Source organism: Branchiostoma floridae, chromosome 9 (assembly GCF_000003815.2).
Source record: "Branchiostoma floridae strain S238N-H82 chromosome 9, Bfl_VNyyK, whole genome shotgun sequence".
Lineage (NCBI taxonomy): Eukaryota > Metazoa > Chordata > Leptocardii > Amphioxiformes > Branchiostomatidae > Branchiostoma > Branchiostoma floridae.
This window is the reverse complement of record NC_049987.1, coordinates 15,156,254-15,174,658: the sequence shown is the minus strand read 5'-3', so window position 1 is coordinate 15,174,658 and position 18,405 is coordinate 15,156,254. Positions and strand designations below refer to the sequence as shown.

The window sequence follows — 18,405 nt, the reverse complement described above, 5'->3', positions numbered from 1 at the left end:
TCGCTGTGACACGTACGCATCGTGCTGGAACACAAGTTGTAAACAGCAGGTGAGCATCAAATGTGCAGTGAAAAAGTCAATCATCTTCTTATTCTGCTTTATATTTTTGATATTTAGTATTAGTCACTTGCTATTCGCGCTTATTACTTTCAATGTGCAAGTAGTCATTCCCGTCGAGAGTTCTTAGGGACCTGATGTACCCCTCTTTACTCTTTGACGAAGGTAACCTCCAGAGACAAAGTATTGTAGTTGTCAGATGTGACGGGTGTTCGCATCTGTATCTATATGTTCCCTTTGTCGCACTTGTACGTAATTTGGCATGTCGTCTGCTCGTCCCTGCGTGACGATGTACGTTTTTTTCGCGGTAGCTGTTTTTCTACGATAATCGAGTATGTAACCTACTGTCTCTTGACTTGTTCTGATTTGATTTGAGTTTTTCAAAATGCTATAATGGTTTGTGCCATGTATATAATACTCGTGAAAACAGGAAGGTTTAGCAATGACCAGATTGTTTGAGATTTGGACAACGGGGATTAAATTCGTAATTACGTGAAGTTGTATCCCCATGTCATTTTGCGGTCTAGCTTATTTTCTCTTGGTTGATGAAATATTCGTTCAAAAAACTTACCTTTTCCATCAATACAGCCGTCCTGATATTGTGTGACAGTACAAAAGACCTTTTTATGAATGTTTGAGCAACTACCTTACATTGTCGACACCTCAATTTTGAAGATATTATTTACGAACATACAAATGTTGGTAGGAATATTGTATGGTTGACTTCTTCTAGTTCTCACTTCGCCCAAAAAAAAGTGAGGGTGTAGAACTGCTTTGATTAAGTAACTGAGACATCAGCCCGATTATGGGTACGATTGTCTTTTGTTCAGCGTTCCCGCCAGCTTTTTAGATCAATGCGTCTAGGAGTATATGTCGGGGGGGAGGGGCGAGCGCCGAAAATTTGGATTTTTAAACCCTCTAAAACGCAATTTTGCGCAATTTGCGAGGCAAATCATGCACTTGAGATTGGGTATCCGTTGCTTCTTTTATCGTCGTTATTATAATTGCCGAACGCCCTCTCCGCCAAGATTTCCCTTCCTTCAAATCGCGGGACTGTTTTGTCACACGATGTAGTTTACTTCTATAAGTTCTAATGTATTTTATAACCGTGTTTGTGGCAAGTAAATGTCTACCGACCGAGCTTGAGGTCGGGGAGGACTTAACAGGAAAACTAGAAAGGCCGACATTTGCTTAAGAGCAAATACAGCATATTTCAGCCATACCCCTTCCCACGCAACATTGGACTGTTCCAAATCACCCCTGCGCAAAAATGGAACATCCTCTTAACAGTACATTATCCCCCAAAGTGGACTGGTATTGTGAATTGATTCCAGGTAAAAACAGAGCTTGCTTCTATTTTTCAGAAAATGACAATAATCACACCTTCCATTCAGAAACTTTTCATCATGACTGAAAATTGTTGAATGACTTCATGTAATGTCATTAACAATTTTCAGTACGATAACTAGGTGTAAGTTTAAAAAAGTATAAGCTCCTTGTGATGTGGGTACATTTATTATTGCAGTGAACTTTTTTTATTCAAGTAGGGCATACGATTTAATAATTATCAAGCAGGTGCAGGTACTGTAGGAGCGTTTGTTTTCTTCAAGCTGTAAAACTGTTAAACTGTTTTACTTTGTATGCAATCAGCCATCGAGCCTATTCTTATTTTAGTTTAACAACTTCCTGCCAGACCCGGAAGATACGATTGAACCTTGTTCGAGGATTTATTTTCGTCTGTCTGGTCAGTCTGTTCATACCCTGGCGCTGAGAGTGTTTTATTGGGCTGAAACTCTGGCAGTTTAAAGTTACTTACAATTTAAATGTTCAAAGTTTATGTCAAACAACAACAGCACTAGGAAATGTGGCCACTATAGACAGGTGGTCACTATAGAGAAAATGCTGATCTATTGACTAGGAGCCATACGTTACACATGATTTCAGTACACTGATCATTAATCATATAAACATTGCACAGGTAAGCCAATTGTTTAGATGTACAATTAAGTTCAAATAATTCTGAAGAGAAATATTGATGAGAAAATAATCATTTTCGCCACTGTCTAACTTATAATTACGTATCAAAACTAAACGCAGATTTTCTAACTAACGCACCTTTCGCCGACTTCATCAAAGGACCGCCGGCTATCAATCAAACACGGCTGTTGATTAGACTTAGAGTTTCAAACAGTCATGTGCTGTGTGCCAGTTGACAGCAAACTTCATGCTACGTGATGTTTTACATTGCTTGGACCTTCTTTCCTACAGCGGTGCTTCTACAAAATATTTAGACTGTAACACTGAGTCCCACATGTTTTATAGAATAGAATTTGACGCAGAACAGCGTTTTTTGCTGGGTATTTTTCTTGAAACATGTCCGTGGGAATATCAGCGAGGCGGCGACGTAGGGATATCAGACCGTCAACAAAAGTCGCACGGCGGCTAAAGGCGCAGCGAAGATACTAGCGCTATAAATAAGCGCTTCAACTAAGGATGGCAACCCGTACAATATTTTTGTATACTGTTGAACTAAGTAAAGTTTGTTGTTTATGAGGTTTTAGTTGTCTTTGAAGCTTTGACCCGAAATATAAGTCAAACTGCTGAAGAGAAGTAAGTGACTGCTACGATTATCGTAGATATGGCCCTAAAAAAACTGATAAAAGAAGCCCTCTCAATAGTCTAAAATGCAAGAGCTTCCGGGGGGGCTTCGCCCACCTGGGTCCCCCCCACAGTGGCCCTGCCCCTGGACCCCGCCTGGGACATTCGGCGGCCCCCGGACCTCTGTCCGACGCTTTGAAAAAATCCTGGCGAGAAGTCTGTACGGCCTGAGTCTTCAAGTTAACGTATTGTGTGGTCCCGCTTATGAATATTAATTAGCCTTCGCTTTCCTCTTCGCTGATTGGCTGAACCATTAATTGAATTAACTCTTCCTGCCGGCTAGACGCAGGTGCAGATGTCGGCTCTGTGGGGTGAACGTCCGAAAGGTCATGGCATGGAGAACGAAAGAAAACCAATTTCCCCTAAAAAAAGTGCTGTAATTAAGCCTTTTACAGTACTTTATGCCAAAAATTTTACTTGGATCATTTTACCAACTATCTTATGCCTATCTATACCAAATGTTACTCATACCAGGGTACAGGGGTGCAAAATATACCGTTATAAGACCGTCAACAACAGTCGCACAGAGCTAACAGCGCAGCGAAAATACCATCGCTAGCGTTTCAACTTCGGATAACAAGTTATAAGTACTGTTGAACTCAGTAACGTTAAAGTTTGTTTTTAGTTGCCTTTGACGGTTTGACCTGAAATAGTGTTACGCTAAACTCCTGAAGAGAAGTTAAGTGACTGCTGCGATTATCATAGATATGCCCCTAAGAACTGATACAATATAAAGCCTTCTGAATAGTGTAAAATGCGAGAGCCTTAGGCGGGCTTCGCTCCCCCTGGCGGGAACACTGCTATATACGAGATCATGAGGCCCCGCTTATGAATATTAATTAGCCTTTGGCCTCCTCATCGCTGATTGGCTAGGTCTTTGATTCAATTAACTCTCCGGCTGACGCGCACAGGTGTGGCTCTGTGCGGGGTCACGGAAGGTCACGTCAGGAGGCCAAAAGAAAACAAATTTCCCCTCAGAAAAGTGCCAAAATTAATCATTTTAAAGTTGTTTATGTCAAAGATTTTACCTGAATCTTGTTACCAAGTATCTAATGCCTATCTATACCAAATTTCAGGTCATTTAATTGTAATACCAGGGTACAGGAGCCAAAAGTGTCCTTTTTTGGTCAAAAATTGGCCAAAAATCGCAAAAATAAGCATTTTGTTTCACTGTACACCAAAAGTGTTATTGAATTTATATGAAGGGAATATCAAGGCACATCTGTGTCAAATTTCAGCTCATTCGGTTGCAATACCAAGGTACAGGAGCCAAAAGTGTCCTTTTTTGGTCAAAAATTGGTCAAAAAATCGCAAAAATAAGCATTTTGTTGTACTGTACACCAAAAGTGTTATTGAATTTATATCAGGGCATTATCAAGGCACATCTCTGTCAAATTTCAGCTCATTTGGTTGTAATACCAGGGTACAGGGGCCAAAAGTGTCCTTTTTTGGTCAAAAATTGGTCAAAAAATCGCAAAAATAAGCATTTTGTTGTGCTGTACACCAAAAGTGTTATCGAATTTATATGGGGGCATTATCAAGACACATCTCTGTCAAATTTCAGCTCATTTGGTTGTAATACCAGGGTACAGGGGCCAAAATATACAGTTTTGGTCTAAAATTAACCAAAAAATCTCAATAAAATCATTTTAGAGGTAGATATGAAAAAAATGGGAAAAAAGCATCAAGGTATTGGCCCACTCTACCCCTGTGCCGAATTTCAGGTCATTCGGTCCAGGAACGGCGGAGATGAATCACTTTGAAGATTTGACAGGAGAAAGAAAGAAAGAAAGAAAGAAAGAAACATTACGAATACAATATATTTCACCATACTATGTATGGCTGAAATATAATGAATGTCTCCATGATTCACAACCTTTGGTTTCTTTGCGTTATGTTCATGCATACGATTTGTTAGCGTTTGTTCCCGATGCCGACCGGAATATTTAATCCCGGCAGAAACATTACGCAAATTTCTACCGTGGAATTTTGCGAACACAGAAATATGTTAACACGCCGCTTTCATATTCAGACTTTCCGTGAGGTGGGCGGAGAAATTATCACGCCCAATCTATTTACCTTCCTACAAAGCTGATGGAAAAATGACGAGGAGATGCTCATTTTCTTCCATAATTTGGAACGCTCTGGAAGACGACTGCATGGTGACAAAATACCGTGTGTGAAACAGCCGGGAGCCGAGAGAATTCGGCAACGTTCGCTTCTTCTCGCGATCAGTGTGCTCTCGGTCTGCTTACAAGGAGAAAAGACGACGGAGGCATTTTTCATGTTAAGACTTCAGCCTGCGAAATGCCCGGTTGCGTATTATTAAATCACATTTTGCTTGGCGCAACATAATTTCAAACCCACTTCGCACCCTAAAATTTTGCAGTCAGAACAACCCCCTTTCTCCACAATTTGTTCAGCAGCGAGTGGTCGGGTTTGGGAACTACCACGCAGTACAAGACGTATGTAAACCGATCCGCGTAGAAAATGCTGTGTTACGTGAAGTTACCATGGCAGCAGCCTTTAGATGTACCGCAAGGAAGGGGCGTGCAGTTACTTGCAGCCAATGACAACCAACAGCGCGCGGTGCCAACAAAGGCGGTAACGCGGGAAACAAAGCCTCAAAATATGCCCGTGATTGGTTGTGTGCCATAAACAGAAATCTCCGAAGTGAATATAATGTCCGACGGCCTTCAGTAGTAGCTCAGAAGACTGACAGGCATGTTCATCATTATTTGAATGTCGGAACGCGAACTACAATGTTTTTGTTGGGATCTCAGGTGTAAATATGGATACCTGACATCGTTTGGGGAGGTAAAAGACGGTTGAAGAAGTTTGATTGGCTCCACCTCCCAAAAGAATGCCCACAACACAGTGGACAACAATCCAATGCCACTCTGGGACTCAACCTTAACTTAATCTCCCCAAAAACGTAGATTTGTAAACAAGAAAGGAAAAGTATATATCTTACCTCAATCCTCGCCTATGTTGTTGGTCGTCGTCTTGGGTCCGCTGTATGTTAAACAACACCTTATTAGAACTATGTAGCAGCCAGGGCCACGCAGAAAAAATCCGTAGTCCCGTCCATTTTAGTTTAGATCAATCGGTGAGCTACTTGTACAGCAGTACTCGAAAAAAAAAGTCACGATTCCTGTTGGCTCGCAAATTGTACGGACGTTCCCTAGCCATAAACGACCTCCCTCGCTTTTACCGCCATCTGACTCCCTCATTCCTCGTATACGTAGTTACTTCTCGTGATCGGTTGAGCGTTGTTTTTTCTGCTCCGTTTTGTTCGGACGACTGTTTTTCCCTACCGCTTCGCCCCCTTTCTTATCTTAGATCAACACGGTTGATTCTAGTGTTGTATTTCCAAACCGGGTCCGCGTCGGTCTACTTTACGAAACGAGAAATATAAAGTATATCAAAAATAAACACAAATCACCCCCCACCCCCAGTACTCTCCTGTTTACGTTTTGTGTATTTTAATGCCTTTTATATCGTATTTTTCCTTCCCAAAAGCTGCCAGGCGGTCGGGCCCCGGTTTAGAAATGTGACGTAAGCCTTAGGCTCAAAGCAATACACGTTCGCGCACCAGTGCCGCCAACACCGAGACTTCCACATCATCGGCGCCATCGTCAGCCACGACCGTCCTTACACCGCCCGCACGCCGCTCTGACACAACCGCCACCGCCAACATCGGTAGCGACGTCCGTGAACCAGCACCACAGACACTGGCGACGATACCGGGCACAGCAAACCGGCCATCGCGACTCTCTATCCCACCTGCGGATTATAAGTCACTGGTGGCGGTGCTCTTCTGGGAAGAAGAAAAAACGGGGGACCGTTGATAACGTTAACCAAGAACAAAAGTTTAATAGAAGTCAGACATTCCCAAACATGGATATCGCGATAGACTATACGTGCTCTCATAATTGCAGTTGTTCAACAAGTATGACAAAAGGGCAGGGAAGTGACATAGAATTTATGTTATAATATAGCAACCAGTGGCGCGTGAATAGTTGCTCCAGGCTAAACCTACTGGTTCTCATGTCGTCCTTTTGTGTCTTGTTGATGCCCTGTTATGTTCTCTACTTCTTCTTTAAATGCATCGCACTACTGAAATTTTGAAATATCGAGGATAAATGTCATCAGTTATCTGCTTCCCGATGAAATGTGTGCTTCCCACATAGCTAACAGCTATATTCCCTTCTTTTTTGGCTAAATGATCTGATATTTTGCGTAATATAATTGTACAGTGTGTAAATATCCCCGGACTTCTTTTATGTCTTTATATACTAGGTCTTTCACATCATTTTTGTTTGGACATTTTCCGACCAAATTTGGGCTCCTATGATATAGTTTTTAAACCAAATGTCTTTGAATTTTGTATGAAATACCTAGTATAAAGGTTCACAGGACATTATTCACACCTTTGCATATATACATCTATTTGGATATTTTGTTCTATTTTCAGCGAAAAACGCACATTTTGGGCTCCAGGACCTGTGCCTAGCCTGCAATTAGAAAACGCCAGCAATCAGCGACCGAGTACAAATAGAAATGGCCAGCAAAAGTGTATTATGAGCCAAAAAAAGGCCCCAGAAAGCCTGCTATGGAGGCTAACCAGTGCCCCGGTATTGCATGTCCCCAATGACCTGATCGATGAAATTCAAGTTAGGTGTGCCACGGATATGTATGCCCTCAGGACTTTGACCACACATTTACATACGCCTCTTAAAATTGATTTATTTGGGAGGAAGTGGGTCTACTTATTTCCAAATGTACATTGTGGGCTCCTGTGCCCAACATCGGGTCAATTCCCTATGACCACGGGGTGATGTGCCTTATCCTCATAATTTGGCTTTTTACACCATCATGCGAAAGTTCAAAGAATTGATATGGGGATAGCTTTAATTCCGTATTGGAGATAGGGAAAGAGTCAATTTAGAATGAGAATATTTTTCTTTATTGTTACATGGGAATCAAAATTTGAAAAATACTGTTTTGATTTGGGGCAACGCCGGCGTAGTCCAAAGAACTAAATATATTGACTCTTTTAAACATGGGTATGATGTTTTACTTCGCTATTCTTTGGCACATTTTGAGAAAAGATGAGAGACTGCTGTTTTACACATGTTTCTTTTATCATGTTGCGCTTTTAGCTCGTGTGGATATTGGTAATAAACAATAATGGTGACTTTATGTCTTTTATGCATTAGATGTCCAACATGAAGAGGGCAGTGGGTGTGGGAGTACCCTTGATGCTGATCTTGGCCGTCTCCGCGTACCTCATCCTGACTGCGTCAAAGAAGGACCCATTGTCTGAACCCGGACACCGCGTCATCAAAAGGTCCCTACGTAAGTGCATGACTCCTTACAATCTGGTTGATTGATCATAATGACACCAATCATGACCAGGCGTCAACGTTACAAACGGTAGTTAGAAATAAGCCGGTTCATCGTTCTAACTACACATGCGCGACATCAACGATGAACTGTAGCTTGTAAACAGTCTATTGTAATGCTAGATATATGTCAAGACGTGTTTTCTATATGGCGGTTAACTTTGATGTCTTACCCACGGTCTATCTTACTGCGTGTAAATGTACGCAAACCATAAACAATACATGTATACTTGGTACTAGTAGATTGATGGACTAAGTGGCTTATATGGTGTGTATATAATCATGATATGGGTAAAACGTATCAAACACGGTTTTCTTTTCAGATTTAATCAAAAGGTCTCATGTATTCTATCGATACCCTGCCATATTGCACAAGATGTACAATGTTATGTATTAACTTCCTTCCAAATCCGATAAGGCGACTTTATGTGAACAATGTGCACTTGAATTTTCGATGACAAGGGAATGAATACCAATATGTAAGAACGCGATAATTTACAGAAACCAGATTTTCATCTTAATGTTCATGATAATGTTTCTTCACTCCATTCTCTACTCCAGCATTGCATTCTGAACTCGAAGATGCCCTTAAAGCAGCAGCTGCTGAAGACGCCCCTGCTTACGTCAAGGACAAACGCTTCCTCCCGGCCATTGCGAATCTTGCTGGGAACCTTTTATGTAAGTCTTCTTACCTTGTTACTGGTTTGGTACACAGTACTATGTCTCTTACTGACCTAGGAACACTCTGTTATCAGCATCAGCATACTCTTAATTATGTCAGGCCAGGCACCTGTATATGTCAAGGGCTGACACCACAGTTGATTCGATCCAACGGCACATTGCATAAAAATCCCTGAAACAAGACATTGTAAAATTACTTATTTTGTTTCAATCTCAAAAACTCATCTCCACCAGAAAGTCAAAAGGGTATACTAGGTAAACATGGAATAAATTAACCAATTAGGGTGTCAACCAGCTCAAACGCTCGTCACATATTGGTATGAGAGGGTGTGGCATCTGCAATTGTGTATTCATAAGGACGATCTTGCAGTCATTTAAGCTGTCGTCACAAAGCAGGAAAAATAGCCATCATCACGAGTCTGGGAGGTCTATGAAGACATTTTCGGTCGGGCCACAATTATTAGGGACAGACCGATGTTAGCAGGTCACCCAGCCCCATGGAACATCACGTGGTGGATTTGCAGGGAAAATAAGCTTCATTCTATGACAATTTTAAACTTTGGCGAACTGGAGATCGATATATACGTCTGACTGTCAAATATTTGTGGAAATCCTGGCGTCACCTCTCAGACACAGTGGATGAACTGAACTGAACTGCATGCCGTTATCAGTGCAACGTTGGCACTGACAACGATGTATGTGATACCAAATGTTTCTTCTATCTCACTATGTACAGCATCAGGAGGGAGCTTCGATGCAGGAAAACTGACCGACACAATAAAACAACTGGGCGGTATGGAGAACATGGGACCGGACATCCTGGCGCAAAGTGTGCAACAGGAGGCTGAGGTCACGGCAGAAGTGGAAAAAGAGGTGGCAGAGGACACGGTTGATAAGATATTTGGAAAAGGTAAGGCAGAAAAGTGTAATATAATGAAGCTTTGAATCGTTTGACTCCTCGCGTGCATTGGTAAGTTGTCATTTAGCTTGTATTATAAAATCTCTCTGATCATACTTTTGAGTGCATATAGCTTATTACCAATTATTCGGAATGTATTTCGTTTTACATTGTGTCACAGCTGAACTTGAAAAGAAAGAAGATGACGGAGCCGGTGATGATGACGACGGTGGTGGCGGCCAGGAACATGAGATAAAGGTGCACCAGAACTGTAACAGTTCTCCTTTTTTGTTTGTTATATGAAATAGACTTGTGTGGTACTTCTCTACTCAGAGAACATGGAAGCACTGTACTGAGAGTTCTAGAGTTTCGAGAGTTTGATTGCAGTAATTCCAACGTGAAGCCTTGGTATGCAGGAAAACGGTAGAATTGATTGGGGGAAGTCATCAAAGCTTTTGACGCTGAGTGAAATGTGTCAGTAACTTTATTTGGGACCTTTTTCTTTCGTGAATTCGTTATTTGGTTTCTTTTATATATATTATGTTTTTTAAGTCACTTTACTTCCAAATGCAACTGTAACAACCGACTCTATTGAAACCACCGTTGATATAATGTAATCTGTTTTGCAGGCTGAAGTGGACTTCGTTGCACAGAAAGGCATGGTGGAGGATGACATGTTCGCTCCACCAGGGATGCAGATGAAAATAGACGTGGAGGAAGACCCGAGGTATGTATTTGGTCAATTATCTTTGTCTATATACACATAAAACTACCTGTCAATATGGTACACGATACCCCGCCCCCGTACAACAAGCCACATTTACTCATCTGATTACACATCCGCAGCGACAGGAATTGTGGGATATGTCAAAGGTAAAAAAGTCCTTGATAGCTTGTCAACATTTCTCGTCTCGGCCATTGTCTCGATTTGCATTACAATGTTCAGAGTATGTTTTGTTTCTGTCTCAGGAACCTTAACCTTTGACCTGTTACCCACAATTCCTGTTACTCGTACTCATCTTTCGTCGCGCATGCCTACTCTAAATAGTAAAGGAGCTTATAATAATGATTAAAAATCAATCTGACCATTTACGTTTCTGGGGCATATGCACGCGTAGATCAGCAGCAGATATAATTTAGTCAGATTCCGCATTTTCATTGAATATTTCTATCCAATAACTATTGTGAGTAAGCTTTATTTCTCCAATGGCAGGACGGACAGCGAACCCGATGAAAGCTCCCAACCAAAGGCGTTCTCTTACCCCATGGGAATGGGTCCTGCTCTGATGAACGGATGTTTCGGAACAGGATACAAAAAGGGCGATCCCTGCTGGAATAAGAAGGCTTTCAGCCCAGTCTGCGAGGTGAGTTTTGAATCCCGGATATAACCTGGCTTAATTCACGTCCCTGAAGCTATCAAGAAGCAAATAGTATTACTTTCCATGATCAAGGCATCATGCCATTGTTCTGGTAACGTGCTGCTATTTAGACATTCAGAGAAACATGACAATGACATGTATCGTGCACATACCTTTCATCATCACGTTAAAATTCCCTGTGCTGTCTCATGGCCTTCCTTGAGATTTGCCTTTATATCTATGAGCACTGGAGGAAAAAAAATACCTAGTTAGTACTGATTATTCATTCATTCATTACCGTAACATTAACGTGCTCTTGTCACACAGAACATGATGGAGGGGTGTGCCTACATCGGGGTCGGCTTTGATGGTCGCGGAGACTACAGCAGCACGTCCAGAAGGAAAACAGTCGTGCAGCGGAACTGTAAAAACAAGGGCTCGTAAGTATCAAGGAAATGCTCTATTGTATGTCACACTTAGCAAGATTGTAATACGTCTAATCTAAAAGTAATCTAAACACACAGACACAGACACACGGACAGATACAGCAAACATATACCACGTGCTTTTCGGTAACGTTTGATCCTAGAAGCAAATCCTACGATAGCATAAAATGTCAGCTGTCAAATGCTGTATCAAAAGCTGCCTGGCAAGTTGTACTCCTTATACCCCCCTCACAATAGGCGCGATTCGATCGGAAGACTAGTTTACGAACTCTGAATGACATTTACGTGAGTAAGACGTCCGGTGTTCTCACGATCATCTTGCGATTTTTACGGATCGCCGGCAGTTTTCAGGAGTCTTACGACGGTCGGGGTGCAGCGAAACATGTTCTTAACATATGCGACTAGTCGAAGGAAATCTCCAAAATCGCACAGCTCGTTACCGAGTCGCAGATTGTGCGTACAAATCGTGCGTACCTTGCAAGGGTATCGGTCAATAGTCTTGCGTCAATCCAACGATTGAAGACCGATAGGCGAGCAAAGACATAGTTATTAATCATCGAGCGCAAATCGGATGGCGAACGCCCGTCAGTTGGGCAACGTTCGGGCGACGTTCGCCCGACTTCCGTTTGTTTACAAATATTGAATTTCTGGGAATGTGAGGGTAATTCTAACATTGTGGCCGCTGTGGTAGTATGTAGGCTGGCTTTGTGACACACTTTCTTTTCTTGCGTCATTTCTATTATGCCCGCGCATTCCATTCATTGGTTAAAAAGATTACGACAACAAAATAAGCAACATTTATTGATCTCTTGCCTTTTTTGAGGAACGTTTTGTGTTACCTTGTCCGCGTGCAAGAGGTCATGGGAGGTTCATTATCATAGATTTATTCACCGTCGATCTCACGAGCCTCGCGTATATGTGAGGGGGACAGTTTTGAGGCGAAAAATACGCAAGACCATCTTAAGATCTTAAAATCAGCCGACCTTCCTGCGATCGCGAAGAACGTCCGAAGATCGTATATAATGTGAGGGGGGTATTAGCCAGCTTTGATACTACCTTATGTCACTGGTAAATCTGCCTGGAGATTACCATGCTGCTGCATTTTATATAATTTTCATTACAAGACAACATTATGCCATGACAATGTAATTAAATATTGTTCACTATGCACCACAGGTAGACTGTATTATTCTACGACAATGCAATGAAATATTGTTCACTGTGTACCACAGGTACCGCAATGAGGACGTTCCTGACACCATGAACGTTCATGGCATCTTTGACACGGACGTGGGGTCCTACGTCTATGAGTCCAGACAGGCGTATCGTCACTCCCTTCAGATGAAAGCCGGAGTGTCATTTTCCGGATTTGGCTTCCAGGTTTGTTTGCATGTTTTTGTTGTTTTTCATCGAAGAATTTTAGTTTTGTCTACCAGGCTCCAGTTTCATTCCGGACCTACAGATTACTTCCGAAAACCTTTATCATTGTTAAACGATTAAAATATTTCTATTTATGGTATGATAAATGATGATGGGTTTCACGTTTGGTAACATTTTTTTACTGAAGAACATCTAATTGCAACAATTATATTCAAAGCCTAATATATCATACTTCATTTCATTGATATGTTATAAAAAGGCTGTTATCTGTAACTGTTTTTCTTGACCGTTAATGGATCTTATTTCCACGCAGGCTGCCGTTGAGTCAGCATATGGGAAGGAGTCATCATCACAGAAGCAGTCCTTCATGTCTCTTATTCAGTGTGACGTGATCAGGTGAGTTTGCTTTTATATGGCATTATGTACTCCTGCACTTATTGCAATGACGGATGACCAGGGACTTAAAATCACCAAATGAAGAGCAAAGTGAGCGGAGCAAACTTGTTGTTTCAAATGAATTGATCATACAAACCGTTGGTCAGTCGTTTTCCATCTTGCTTTTCCCCACTATGAGCGAGGGAATGGCAAGTCTTTAAAATGTTACCACCCTAGAGCCCATTAAAAGCCTACATTTTGTTCCTGCAATTCTGCTCGATCATATATGTATTTCCTTTATGGCTATAAGATAATGTTATAAGTAACGCAAATAAGCAGATGCTCAAGCAGCTGGATATGAGTTTGGACACTCAGACGTTTCAGATAACATTCCTTATCTTTCGTCATTGAAAATCAGGTTGAGATATTAGTGTTTATAAAGCAATGGCAAAACGAGTCTGTTTATTCAACATTCTTTATCTTTTGTCAATAACACTGACAAAACATAATGAATGCTGTCTGAAAGGAAAACGTCTGATCGTTTCCAAAATATTCAGTTTTTTGTATCCACTACTTCCTATTTGACGTATTATTTTACCTGGATGACCAACTTTCATAAACGGATTATAAGGTTTGTTGATGAGAAAATTTGACTCATTTCACCTGTAGGTATGAAATCTTCCTGGATGAGATCACGCCGGACACCCTGAGTCTGCCCTTCCTGCGGGACTTTTTGGCTCTTCCGAAAAATTTCATCGAGGGGAAGGCAAAGCTTCGTAAGTTTTAATCATTTTTATTTTATTTTCAAATATCATATCAAGAATATCTTTCATATTTAAGAAATCAACATATTTTTCTTTAATGCAGAATAAGCCACAAACATAAGCAAAGACTTTGCTCTTAGACAATCATTTGTTATATACAGAACGGTTCATCATCCGCTATGGAACCCATTTCATCAAGTCAGCAAAGTTTGGCGGTTCCTTCAGGCTGTTTAAGACACAAGAAGCCTCCAAGAGTGAAAGCATGGAGGATTTCTCCATCCAGGCCCAGGCTTCTTATAATTCTCTTTTCTTCAACGCCGGTGGTCACTTTGGAATGGGAATGTCTAGTGGATCCTCGTATGACAAACATTTCTTTTACTCTTGTGATGGTGGGAATAAGGTAACATAATATAATATAATATAACACAATGGAATATCTGTTCATATTGTCGGGCTGTTCTGTCACAACCAGTGAAAGATCCCTTCGGCGAGCTAAATTGGTTTCATTTTTCACTTTAAATGTTATGCACAATTAGGGTCATTTTTTTCTTTCTATAATTTGATAACATTTGATGACCTAATGAAAAATACTTATACTGGACACGAGCTCTACCTCTAAGTTGCAGTGAACAGTAACTTTTCGCTTATTTTTCAATTACCTGTTGTTCGAAAAACTAACCGATGTCCCTTATAATTCTTGACCAGAGTAACAAACGTTCCGTGAAGCAAAACCGCTGTAAATCATATAAGCTTATCAGCCTCGTGAAAAAAACGAATCTCTTGTGAATATTAAACAATCAAACATCTGTAATCTTACAGGCAGTCTTCCAAGACTTCCAACACACACGTGACAGTAGAAGGAGGCGACCAGGAAGTTGCCTCCATCGTAGCTGACTTCTACTCCACCGGCTTCAAAGACACCTTCACCGAGTGGCTGAAGTCCATCCCTACATACCCCAAACCCATCGAGATGTTCATGGGCACCATGTCGGAGCTGTTGGACATGAACTACAAACTTCTCTTTCCCTTTGACATCAGTGATGTTGCAGACGGCTGCTTCAGTGAAAAGTGAGCTTTATCACGCATCATTCCGATTTGACCAGTAAATGGACAACTTAAAATATGTGCTGCGGTATTAACTCTGTTCCATAGATAAAGATAAACGTAATACTATCTTTGTACTGAAAATCCTAACACCTTTTTTATGTTACTTTGGCCTAATGGCACAGAATGTGGGACAGTGGATTGTAGGGAATTAGAAATAAGAATTTGGCAATAGAATCTTCTAAGTTATTATGTAAGGTTCTTACAAGATTCAAGTGTTCTGGTATTAACTTCCATATTCTTTAAAAACAAATCCATAGCCTGAAGACCGAAGACATCACAGGAAGAAAGTACTATGAGGTGCAGAAGCTGGTAAACAACAGCAGCGGAGTGATGGAATCTGCCACTGAGAAACGGTAATTCTGACATTTGTAGAAGATGATTAATCATGAAGCTAGTTGGGATGCACACCAATCTAATATTTATGATCTTGAATTGGCAACAGAATGATAATGATAAGAGATTTTGTAGAAATAGGTCTGATTTTGGTATGTGGCATAGCTGATGTTTACGTCTAATTGATTTGGATTGTCATGAATATACCAAGTCAGCAAATATCTTAGTGATTTCTTACCCTTACAAGATATCCAAGGCTCAAGCCAAGTATTGATCCTAGCTACGTCTGAATCTGCACAGATATTGTGACTTCACGTCAGTGGACAAGTTTCAAGACGGACTGGACAAGAAACGGCTCGCATTGGAAAGGGCAATAGTTATGTACATGGAAGAGGTATGGTGCATGCCATTTTATTCAATGTTCCATCTCTGTTTAGAATGTATTTATTATGAGATACCCATCACCAATGTCTGGACAATAACTAGTACCACTACGGTTAATGCTGTTCAGAACTACAGGCAGGAACGAAATTTTGGCTTCTAATTTGTAGATGATAAAATTAGTTTTTACTGTTATCCGTAGGTAAATGTGATACTTTATTTTCTGTTCTGTCCTGTTCCACTGGAACCAATCATGTTATCCGTGCCTGTCTTTTAAGAAAATGTAGTTTACCATATTGGCACAAAGCTGACCCAAAATAATGATACAATAGTATCTATTATAATTCCGAGGGCTGCTACACACTCACTCACTATCCGGTCAAACAACTAAATTGTCTAACCCACTTCCAGTCAAAATGGAATACGCACATATATGGGGCATGCATGCTTCCATACATGAATATGAATAATTTGGTTTCTATATTCTAAAAATATTTCTAGTAGCGGCTAGGATCAAGCAAAATGTAACATTGGATGTAGTCTAAATTAGAACAGTCATCAGGCCCGATTTGTAATAGGCATTGAACGCCACTATGTGTCGACGTCACTGTCGTGTGACGTCAGTGTTAAGGGTCACGTGGTCACTCTCTTCCATCATGGCGTGATTGTACAAGCAGTGTGAATAAAGATCCCTTTGAATCGAGTTGCATCGTGCCTCTGAGTCTCTCATCAGCACCTTCCTCATCAATGTTGGCGGAAGGATTTTGTTGACAGGAATTTCCCATTGACGCAGCTCAGAGGAACGAAACTTGACACACTTCTTGGTCTTTACTCACCTACCATGTTGCATTCCTTATAAACAGATGGGAAAATTAGTGTATGAAACCTTTTCATGAACTCACTGCGTATTCAGAACTCTGATGAACGATCCGTTTTTTTTTTCCACAGGGACCAGTGCCCACAACTGATTTCCGCCTAACGGGGGGCAAACCTGGATGTACGACTGAAGACTTGGGCGTGAAGGGGGGAAGTTCCGGAACTACCTACCCAAAATGGATCGAACTCATCAATGGTGACACTTATAAGGTAGGAGGTACAAGGGATAAATCACTGAATGAGCGAAGCGTAGTGGTTTATTATTCCTACAAGTGTGAATTATTTGTCATCTATCAACGCACGTCTCACTTCTTTTTGATTTAGAACTGGAGGTTCATGAACAGTCCGCATAGCCTGGAGTGTTTGTTCCTTAACGAATACATCTGTAGTAACCAGAATAACTTGAGGGCTTTCATATCACTATCATAACTTTGCTGTTTTAATTGCAGATCATATTTGATATTCCTGAAGACATCAACTACGAAATTACGAAGAACACAGAGGCCTTCCTAGTTTATGCCAGGGGAAAGTAAGAACCTAAACATTCCTAACAGAGCTCATCAGCAATGTACATACCAATCTATGAGTGGGTACCGGTACGATGTACCAGTACATCATTTTTCTTGTTGGAACGGTCCGAAAAAAAACAGCCCTGAAAAAAAAATAGACCGGTTTTGGACCAAGTAGGAAATGAATAGATTATATTGGCAGGGGTTTCCAAGTTTTGGCGCTTATTACAGATTCAGGAAAGTAACGAGAGGCAAGTAGAGTAGAGTTTAAAGCCAATTTGACCAAGTTTCTACAGTCAAACTTATAGAGTGTGGATTTTAAAACGCCAACAGCAGTCGAATACTCCACCAAATATATATCAATTCCTTTTGTAGAAACTTGGACTATTGTTTTGATTATCGACCATTCACAAGTTTTCATGATTAGGTCGGTCCAGGTTTAGGTCCGGACCTGGACCTGGTCCTCTGGACCTGAAATGTACCTGTAACTGAATTTCCTGTACCGGTATCCAGTTTTACCCTAAATTTTCTGATACCTTTGTGGTGAATTGCTAAACTATTTGATTTTCAAATAGTTATTGGTGCAACAACCCACAAAACTGATTTTTTATCAACAGATGGAATTGTCACACTGCCGGATCACCAATGCACATGTACAACAGCCGTAACAATGGCGGGAGTGGCGATACCAACAACAAGAAGGTAAGTCCAGCCAGACAACGTGTTCATTATCTAACTGACAACACGTTCAGGAATTTAAAGGTTGCTGGCCACGGTAACGTGCACTATAAATTGCGTGACCAGTGACATCTTTGTTTTCCACTATGTGACCCCAATAGAATAAGCCATGACCTATTTCACGGACCATGAGTGTGAATGTTAAAGCTATAGTATATAATAATACTGGATGTTTGTGACTATCAAACCCACACATGTAATGCGACGATGCGTTGTATAATTTTGACCCTGAGCTGCTTAATGCTCTATTCAGAGTTATTTACAATGATGGCGGATATAACGTTACATGTACATTTGCCGGAACAAGTGTTTAACAAACTTCTATTTACAAACACAGGTCTCCTGCTTTGGTTTTGTGATGACATACGATGAAGCATCCGGAACGTTTGATGTCACACCTCAAGACCAAGATGCATCCAAACAGGTACTTCACCAA

The 18,405-nt window shown here is 41.0% G+C and overlaps 1 protein-coding gene across 1 annotated transcript in view; it reads left to right on the top strand.

Annotated features, from left to right (window-relative positions):
* Positions 1 to 6: 6 nt before the first annotated feature.
* LOC118423282 overlaps positions 7 to 18,405 on the top strand; it is a 31,748-nt gene continuing 13,349 nt past the window's right edge. The window contains exons 1-19 of the mRNA XM_035831373.1: positions 7 to 49; positions 7,938 to 8,076; positions 8,685 to 8,801; positions 9,541 to 9,714; positions 9,884 to 9,960; positions 10,332 to 10,429; positions 10,916 to 11,066; positions 11,388 to 11,500; positions 12,739 to 12,886; positions 13,200 to 13,282; positions 13,931 to 14,037; positions 14,187 to 14,382; positions 14,845 to 15,093; positions 15,390 to 15,485; positions 15,766 to 15,859; positions 16,795 to 16,932; positions 17,172 to 17,251; positions 17,849 to 17,933; positions 18,307 to 18,393. Of these exons, the coding sequence (XP_035687266.1) occupies positions 7,938 to 8,076; positions 8,685 to 8,801; positions 9,541 to 9,714; positions 9,884 to 9,960; positions 10,332 to 10,429; positions 10,916 to 11,066; positions 11,388 to 11,500; positions 12,739 to 12,886; positions 13,200 to 13,282; positions 13,931 to 14,037; positions 14,187 to 14,382; positions 14,845 to 15,093; positions 15,390 to 15,485; positions 15,766 to 15,859; positions 16,795 to 16,932; positions 17,172 to 17,251; positions 17,849 to 17,933; positions 18,307 to 18,393 (2,232 nt within the window). The 5' untranslated portion in view covers positions 7 to 49. The remainder of the gene's footprint in view (positions 50 to 7,937; positions 8,077 to 8,684; positions 8,802 to 9,540; positions 9,715 to 9,883; positions 9,961 to 10,331; positions 10,430 to 10,915; positions 11,067 to 11,387; positions 11,501 to 12,738; positions 12,887 to 13,199; positions 13,283 to 13,930; positions 14,038 to 14,186; positions 14,383 to 14,844; positions 15,094 to 15,389; positions 15,486 to 15,765; positions 15,860 to 16,794; positions 16,933 to 17,171; positions 17,252 to 17,848; positions 17,934 to 18,306; positions 18,394 to 18,405) is intronic.